General features: G+C 29.3%; 1 protein-coding gene across 5 annotated transcripts in view; it reads left to right on the top strand.

Annotated features, from left to right (window-relative positions):
• The first annotated feature begins 1,381 nt into the window (after positions 1-1,381).
• The window catches only part of LOC111681030 (phosphoribosyl pyrophosphate synthase-associated protein 2), a 28,221-nt gene continuing 19,459 nt past the window's right edge, over positions 1,382-10,143 (top strand). For 4 of the 5 annotated variants that reach the window (XM_046949365.1, XM_046949366.1, XM_046949369.1 and 1 more), the window contains exon 1: positions 2,066-2,239. In XM_046949365.1, the coding sequence (XP_046805321.1) occupies positions 2,214-2,239 (26 nt within the window). In that variant the 5' untranslated portion in view covers positions 2,066-2,213. Of the gene's footprint in view, positions 1,568-2,065; positions 2,240-10,143 lie in introns of those variants that run through there. The other variant, XM_046949370.1, reaches the window with a different exon arrangement.

Below are 10,143 nucleotides of genomic sequence, written 5' to 3' on the forward strand. Positions count from 1 at the left end.
AAAAAGTTCGGAAAAAGTCGACAACTTATAACTCAGTCAACTTTTAATTAAGTGGAAAAAGTCGAAAAATCGACTCTTTTCAACTAAAGTACCCTATAATGAATAAAAACTTATTCCTTTTTAAAATCGCTAGAATTTCAGTAAACTAGTAATGTAGCCAGATTAGTTTTTGTTTAAAAATTATGTGTAAAAAATAAAAACAACATATATGTATTTTAAGACTGTCAACTGTTCCATGGATCAACAAAAAAGTGGTCTATCTAACTCTCTTATTTGCATTTAAAAGTCGACTTTAATACTTTTTGCATTTTATGAAAAGTCAATTTTTCAGCTTTTCGACATTTTTCATTTATTTAAAAGTTTACTTTTTTCGACTTTTAGTATTATAAATAGTCGACTTTTTCTGACCTTCGACTTTTTCCGGAATTTTCAACTTTTTGCGACTTTTCAACTTTCTTCGACTATTTCCGACTTTTTGCGACTTTTCAACTTTCTTCGACTTTTCGACATTTTGAGACTTTTCAACTTTCTTCGACTTTTCGACATTTTGCGACTTTTCAACTTTCTTCGATTTTTCGACTATTTTCGAATTTTTTTCACTTTTTGACTTTTTTCGACTATTTTCAACTTTTTCCGAAAGTACTGAGTTCAACCCCAGTCTGTGTCGACTTTTTTATAAACATTCTATAAATAACTATACTAACAGAACAACATATTTCCAACCAAACAACAATTTCGACTTTTTCCGACTTTTCAACTTTCTTCGACTTTTCGACTATTTCCGACTTTTTGCAACTTTCCAACTTTCTTCGACTTTTTGGCTATTTTCGACATTTAGCCACTTTTCAACTTTATTCGACTTATTGACTATTTTCGAATATTTTCCACTTTTCGACTATTTTCAACTTTTTCCGACTTTTCAACTATTTTATTTCCAACCAAAGAACAATTTCGACTTTTTACGTCTTATTTCGACTTTCGAGTTTTTTTCGACTTTTTGACTATTTTCGACTTTTTCCGACTTTTTTGATTTTTTTAACTATCCGATTTTTTGACTTGTATTTACAAAGTCGACTTTTCAAAATTTTTCATAGACGATAGTGGAGTTATCGACAAAATTTATAAAACCCTATTGGTAAATTGTCGAATAGTCGACTTTTTATAGAAACAGTTGACTGTTTGTTTTAACTATAATACTATCGTGCATATATTTCGTATTTGCAAATAAAACAAACAAATAATATAGTATCTTGAATAAATTCCTTGGTAGTTTTATTTTTGTCTTCTGGCAACACTAAATTGTAAATTTTGACAGTTCTAAAAAAATGAAATAACAGCTGTTGAATTGACTTCACCTTATGTATTTGCCTTGTTCTCTTCTTTCGTCAAGAAGCCGTGTAGAAAAACTCGTGCCAATTAGTGAATTGACGGATTAAAAATACAGTTTTTGTGTTTTTTTAAGTGTACAGAATTGAATTGTAAAAAAATTTACAATTTTATAAGACAAATAATCTTTAAAAACCAAAAAATAAAAGTTGGACCAGCTGTTTTAATAAAATAACAAAAAGTAAATATACAAAAAATAGAAATAAGTGACAAAAAAAACTAAAAAGTTTATAAACAACAAAAACAATTCTACACAACTGCAGTGGGGGTGCAAATAAAAACAAGAAAGAACTTTTTTCTAAAATGAAAAATAAAAAACAAATCATTTTTTTTTTACATTTTGTTCAATTATTATTTTATTTTCTTTTTACCTCCAAAAATTCGTATTTCTCTCTATACAACAACTACAAAATAAATTTTTTTTATTCATTCTTGTCTGTGTGTCGCTATTATTGCATTTCTTTTGTGGTGGATCTTTCTTTGTTGTTTTGCTATTTATTTAGTACTCAACTTGCAAATATTTGCATAAAAAAAACAACAAAAAACGGAAAAATTACACAAAAAGTAATCAAAAATATACGAAAAAATGAGAGAAAAAAGTTCTTAGATTTTATGTTGAAAAAATACCGCAGCTGGCAGTTTGGTAGAAACTTTTGAAGAAAAATAAAGTGCGTTTTTCGTTGGTGTTGTGTGCATCGACAGAAATTTATTGGATTTTATAAGATTTTAAAGTGAAAATCAAAGAAATTTATCTATAGACTTGAAAATTTCACAAAATCTTATTGGATAATCAAGAAAATTGTTTGAGAAAGTGAAGTTTATAATTGATGAACATGTTGCTGCAGCGTAATAAGTAAATTATATCTATAAATATTTTATTAACTAAAATCAAAAATAACTTTTCGTTAGTGCAACTCCCTTCCAAACAATAATGGCCCAGACAGACACCCTCCTCAATTCCGCGTTTTCTATACCTTTTCTAACTTTTAGTTCAGATTTTTTTTAACAGAATATTGCTTAACTTTATTTTTTCCATTTATTTTAACGGTCTATGTGTTTTTTGTTCCTAATTTATTTTACATATAGGTGCTAATTAAATTTAAGTAATTTCTTTTTATTTTTTTGTACCTATTTATCTTCAAATTTTCAAATCGTGTGTCTCATCCTCTTAATACTGTGTTTGTGTTTTCATTTCTTTATTTTTCGACCAGTGCCGTTCGTGTATTCCAGATTTTGCTTTTTAAAAAATGTGTAATTTTTAAACAATTATTTTCATTCGTTGTTGTTTTTTCTAACATTATTTTATAATTTTTGTCAAAAATTGTTATTGTTTTTTTGTTTTTGTTCTTTTTTGTTTTTTTCTTATTGGAATTTCTAATGGATTTTTGCGAATTGTTGTTCTTGTTTTAATACTATCATTTGTTTTAATTCTTTAACTTTATTGTTAAACTTTTATTTGTTTGTTTGTTTAAATGTATGTCTATTTTTAGCTTTATTTTTTTTAATACGCATAATTTTCTAGTATTTATTACCTACTGCTTTTTCTCTGACATGATTAAATTCAAATCATGCGGTTAGAGAATTTATGTATGTTAGGTGAAGTATGCTAAGCAGCAGTAATGGGATTTTAATTTGTTATTCTTTTAAGTTGTTATACCCTACACCACTTTAGTGGTGTGGGTTTTGTTCTAATGTTTTTAATGCACAGTAAAAGTGGCCCTTAATGCGATTTGAATCATTTTCTGAGTCAAATTAGCTATGTCGGTCCATTTGTCCGTCTATGTAAACCTTGTAATCAAACTACAGGTCGCATCAACCTGCAGTCTGCCAAAGGGCAAAGAGGGTTGTATTCCGAAAACCAAAGCGCTCATGCCTTCGGAGCGAGCTGCGGAGGTCAAAGGTCTACCACCCAAAAAACCTAGCAAGGTGAACGCGACACCAGGAAAGGAAAAGATGACCGGTAAACTTACGGCCCGCTCTCCTACTGACCTCCGTAAGGAAGTCAATAAGGGAAAAGGCCCCGGTAGTGACCGACCCTCCAAACCAGTGGTGTCAAAGTCACCCAGCACAACGATGAGGTCTGGTCCATTCCCGGCTGGGGCTCCTAAAGGTTCCCGCAAGGAGCGACTAAAATCGTCTTAATCTTTTTATAAATAATGAAATTTATGAAATTTCACACGAAGAGGACTACACAAGTGAGTTCACAACACTAGGATGATCAACTTGTCCATATTTTCTCCGGCCTTTGCTAGTACATTTAAAAATTTGACTCAATGTCTGTTCGTTGTCAAATCAAATACATACAGTAGTTTTCCGATTTAACGACCAATCAATTCTACGAACATCGCATTTAACGAACAAGCTAATTTTTCCTATTGACTACCTTAAATAACGAAGAAATCTTGTTTTTTGTACTCTGTTTAACGAACTAATAAAAATATTATTATTTAAATGAAGATAAAATGATCAAAAATAACAAATAACCTAAATTGTAGCAAGCGGTGCTTTTATACCCAAAACTGTAACACATTCTGGGTTCTTAATAAATTTTAGTTCGATGTAGCTATGTCCGTCCGTCCTTCAGATAATGACTTTAACGCTCAATACTCGCTAAACAATATGAGTACGCCGAGTACTAACCGATATCTCTAACAAATTTTATGGGAATCGGTCTATAATTGACCTTACCCTACATATCAGGCTCCCTTAAGAAAATTACTTCAACGCTAATTACTCGCTTAAAAATACGAGTATAGCGATGAACTTCGAGAAATAACTTTAAAGCTCATGACAGAATTAAAAATACAGCGATTAAATTCGACACAAATTTGGTTTGAAGGTGGGCATATAAGATTCGGAATTCTGCGTTTTGTGCTATTTTCATAAAAAAAGAATTAATTTTTATAAAATACATTTAAAAAATATTTTATGTACCTATTTTTAATTATTTTCCTACCCACGTTTTACTTAGTACTGCATATAACGAACTTTTCAATTTTACGAACAGGCCTGACAACATATGGGTTCGTTAAATCGGAAAACTACTGTATTTCTATTGATAGTCAGTTATCTGAAAATCCAAGAAATTCCCTTGATGAAGCCCATAATGTCGCCTAGGTTACAACCTGCTACATCTCCTAGTTCATTGTGGAACTAGCCATTTCAGTCTCAGACTCTATAATCTGGGACAGTGGCATAAAATATGCCCAACTGTCTCCAGTTCTTCCGCGTCCTCAAAATCCTGTATGTTACCGACACCATTACCCCTAAAGGCTCCAAGTGTCCGGTTATTACCCCTACTAAACTCCTTATATTCTTCCTGTCAAATCCTAATAGCATTCTGGTTGCTTTTGGGTTTAACTTCAGCCATAGTGTCCTAGAAACCCTACAATCCAGTCTACTGATCCAGAATTCGGAAATTAGCTTATAGTGTCAAATGGAGGGTTTTTACCGAACTGACCCTTCTATCGAGCTCCAAATCCGAGCTCTGTCGAGACAATTCATCTGCAATCTCATTATTACACCCATAAATTTGGTCAAGAGTTACTACTTCCATGGTTTGTATTTGCAATTAATGTATTGATGAGTATACCGTCTAATTAGGGCTAAAAATAGCTTTGTAGTAGAGCATCCATTATACAAGTAATTACCGGCTTATTACTTGTAGTATCACTAAGTGCTTTAAAAATATAAAACAGGCTTTATCAGCCAATATATTGACCTAGATTCAATATAACTTTTCTCCTGGAATACTATTTGAAACATTGAAAAACTTTGCCATAAACTTCTTTATTCGTTTTATATCAGATTATATTATGATTATAACAAGAATCTGCATATATAAAATAATGTCTAAACATATGTATTTCCAAATTTGGAATACGGTACAAAACTGAATTTAAAAATATCATAAAATGACAACATATTTTTCCAAGTTTTTGGTTTGTTGCATTCTAAGGGACTCAGCTACTTTCTTAATCCTTTAAAAACTTAAAATCGGTTGAGATTCGAATAATTTACTGATTTAAATGTAAAAAAATCGTTTTTTACCCGTATCACAATCTGTAACAGTTTTTGAAAACTTCAGAAACCGATTCAAAAAACAGATATACATATGTATATAATATCACTTTTCAGGAAATTATATTTTAGTTTATTTGGTATCAGTATGTTATTTACTTTTAAAAAAGTCATTCAAGATTAACTGATTTCCTATTTGCAATTCAATAAGACTGACATCCAAACCAACCGCAATGCCTGATAAAGGCGTTAAGGTTATCTATTTTAGTCCCCGATTACTCAGAGGTGTCCTCCAGAAATCAATGTCCTAGATACCGAAGTGGGATGTTCTCCAGTGCCGGACAGTGGCAAAGAAGATGTTCTATTGATTCCTCTTCTTCCTCGTCTTGACAGCTTCTGCAGTAGTCATTATAAGGTAATCCAAGTCGCATTGCGTGGTTACCAAATCTATCATCCATATAGATTTTCTAGTTCATAATGGGACAACAAGTTGTTCTTTTTACAAAAATAGTATTAATTTCGTAACGTTCAACAAATACATTCGAAAATTTTTTAATATAAAAAGGAAAAGGCCTAAGATCTTTAGAGAAAACTTTTGAATATGTATATAAGGCTTCGTTTAAAAAATATATATTTTCCCCTTTTTAATGGTTTTTGTATCAGTGATTACTATTTGTATCTAAATACCAACTTCTTTCTCTGTATAATATTTTCAATATGAATGCTAAACATAATTTCAAATATATTATTATGGAAAACAAAAGATACAAACACATAACATGATCTAAAACCTTCAACAACCTAAGGTCTGGGTCAAATATAGAAATACAAACTGATAATATTTATAACAAAAATACAATTCTTATCAGACGAATAGTGCATGGCCCAGAAGTTAAATGAACTCTTTTAAAATAGTTCACATGAGGTGATCTAATTTTGTTTCTATTTTAAGAAAATCTTAACAAGAAACCTCAAAGATTTTTCAAATTTCCTTACACAATATAATAATATTTATTTCATTCACATGAAATAGTTTTTACCTTTCCCTTGGTATGCATTTAAATTGTAAAAAATAGAAATTATATGTCTAACATGTGTAACTAACCCACTTTGTTTATTTAAACTTTATCAATCATTTGTGATTCAAAACACATTAATAAACAAAATGATATCCCTATAAAATGTACACGTTCTACATATGTTTCTCTGTATAGACATTTACCATGAGACGAAAGGTGCCACCAACACTACAGTACAGCAACAACAGCTTATTTCTGATAAGATAATAATTAAATTATTATTTATCTATTTTTTTATGATTAAATGACAATTTGTAAAACATTTACAAATTAATCTAAACGATAACATAGCAAGTAATTAAATTAAATAAAAAACAGGTAGATAAAAGAATATCTTTGCTTTGACAAAATATTTTTTATTTTCTAAAAAGTAGTTCACTGTTGATCTCTATTTCAAGAGACACGTTTACTTTCCAGCAATTGAATTGGTATATATTTTAGGTATCAGTTATTGGCATCAATCCAATTTTAAAAATCTTGAATTATTTAATATATAGGTTGTTTTTTCTTCTTTCTTTTGTTAGACGTACGTACTACGTATGCGTTGCTTTCATGTGATAAGCTCAATAGACATTTTTATTTTCAAATAAAATTCAAAATTTTACGCATGCAAGTTTTAATCATTGGTATGTAGTTTTTGGTATATAATTTTTGTTGTTATCTTTTTGTTCTGTATATAGTTCTGTATTTGTATGAATTTTATTTCGAAATTGTTGCTGTTTTGCTTTTAATAGTTATTTTCCTCATGCCAAAAGAAATGCTTATTTATCAATGACGTTTTACTATTAATAATAGCAAGTTTTTTTCTTCTTATTTTTGCAATTAAAGTGTTTCATGTACTTGTTATGATTTATTTGGTTGAAAATATTTCTCATTTGGACTCTACATTATAAATATTAGTTCAAGAGAGTGTTTACGAAATAGTATTTTAAAAATATATTTTAATGATATGCTTTATCGATTAGTTTTTAGTCAAAGTTTGTATAAATTAATATTTAAGTTCATTGACCTAACACAAATGAATGAAATATCAAATACATAGATATTTATCTTGCTAGAAAATAAAGAAAATTTAAATATTAGTAAGAGCGCTATATTTAATTTTATATACCAATTCTTTGATAAATATCGATATAAATATGAGTAACCTGAAGATTTTTGTAAATATCGAGCCCTTTTCGCACAAAAGAAGTAACCGACAAAAACAAAATTTTACAGGAGAGCATTTTTTTTAATTATCTTCGAAATAGGACAAAGCATTTCTCCAAAACTCCGTTAATAAATACTATTACATCTAAAATATAGGATGCAGTTTGTTTGGATTTTATATTAACGCTATATCCGATTTTTTTGTCGCTTACGTCTTTTTTGCCGAGACAATTTTTTGTGATATAAACAATGTTGAGGCGGTTACGTCTAAATTCTCTGTTTAAAAAAATATTTTTTTGTGTATATCTTTATATAATTTGTATAAATCTGAAATTTAATAGTGTAATAAATACTTTTTTATAAGATTTTAAAATCATCTAGCGATGTCTGTAAGTCACTCTTTTTGTTGAAAACCGGATAGGTTCGGAACGTTATGAGCTAGATTTATGAAATTCCCTAAAGATGCTTATTGATGACAAATATTGTTTTGTGTTAATAATGGGCAAAAACGGTTCATGATTTAGCCTCAATACAAGTACTTCCCGCGAAATAGTCAAAACATTAACAAATATGTCATTTATATTGCAATTGCTATAAAATTTTGCAGAAGTCAATTATATTATATACCTGTAAATTATGTTGGGAAGTATTACAGATATCAGGCAATATTTGACCAAAACCTCCATATATGGATCCTATAAGACAATGATTTTTTCCATACAGAAAATAAGTTAACAGTTAATAAATCTTTCAAAAATTAAAAAGGTATGATACAATTCTACAAAAAACATTTGTTTTTAAAACTAATAACGCGTTTAAATTCTATAGACCTCGGTCCACAATTGACCAAATACTTCATTAAAGACCATTCTGAAAAACACCCTGATGTCCACATTAATATCCATACATTGTAGTACAATTCGCCTTATATGGAATAAATAAGTAAATTCTGGGACTATTGATTCATTAAGAGTCCATATACAGGTCCGCCTTCCGAAATCCACAAATTTACAACCAAATATAAGAGTTGGTTAAATGGAAATTACATAAATGTAATGTAATTAGTAATTAGAATGAATTAAATTCATAAAAAGTTATAGAAAATTATAAATTTTAGCACATAAATTGTAATGGCATAGTGATAATTACATGAATTTATTACAATTATACTCAGATATGTGGCATTACATTCACAAACAAATTTCTTACTTTAATTTGTTCAAATTTTTCTATCAATTTAATATATTTTTGCTGTTACAAAATTCATAAACAGAAAATAAATGTGTACTTACGTCTTTTTTATTTTTCTTGTAAATTTGAAACCATTGGATCTATTGCTATGAAATTTTCAGAGATGATGCTAATAGACCTAAATTATCGATTTCTATAAAAAAAAAAACGAAAATCGAAAATCAAGTCGCTTTCGTCCATTTTGCAAAAAGGGCGCGATATCTTTTTTGTGGGGATTTAGGTCTGAACTTACATTTTTAAGTTTAAGATGAAATTAATGTTCAACATTTTTTAAATATAGATTTTTTAAAGTTGAAACATGTAGATTAGATTCCTAGCAATACCAAAACGAAGTACTTCCAAAAGAATAACATTTATCACCACTTCAAAAGTAGCACTAAGTGAATTTGTGTACCTTCTATGGATGTCATGTTAATTGACGTGCAAAGAAGCGAAAATAATCAATCATTTTTCAATTGAAGGTATCTTTTTTTGTACTGAAATTTTTTGAATTAAACCAATTTTATTTTGGAGTTTATTGATAAATACTACAATTTTACTTCCTAATAACTTCAAAAAAAAAAAAATACATATGTCCAATTCACAATCGGTGTAGTATGGTTGTATCGTAGTATGTCGTATTTTTTATTATTGATTTGTTTTGCTTCAAAAATATTTGTTTGAAATTTTTTTTATAACTTACGCTACAACGCTACGACATCGATTGGGAATTAAACAATTAAAATTACTTCCTGAGAATAACTTCAGATGTAGTTAATTTGGAATCAAATAAAAAGGACATTTCTTCTATGACAAGCTAAGAATAACTTCAGATAAAGTGAAATTGGAATAAAATAATAAGGACAACCCTTCCATGACTGTGTTAAAATCATAACTTCCCGAGATCTTTTTCAGAATTTCCATGGAGTAAATTCTACTTCTTTGGAAGTTGTCGTACATAATAAAGGTGACAGCTTTATTTAGGATCAAAAGGTTCATTCGTAAATATCTGAACCAAGGAAGAAATTTCCTGGATAGTAAGATTATAGAATTTAATTCAATGCGTTTAGCCTTAATAAACGAACAATAGATAGAACAATCAAATTTAAAGAGGATGGCCTCTGAGATTTAAGAATACCTCAGATCTGTAATGGTCCAGGGACCTTCCAAGTCACGTGTGAACAGATAACTTGAGCTTTCATATAGCATATTTGCCGAAACCGGAGAATAATTGCTAATTGGATGAACATCGCATCAATATTTCGTTCATTCTGCGCTT

The sequence above is a fragment of the Lucilia cuprina genome, chromosome 4 (genome assembly GCF_022045245.1).
Source record: "Lucilia cuprina isolate Lc7/37 chromosome 4, ASM2204524v1, whole genome shotgun sequence".
Classification (NCBI taxonomy): domain Eukaryota; kingdom Metazoa; phylum Arthropoda; class Insecta; order Diptera; family Calliphoridae; genus Lucilia; species Lucilia cuprina.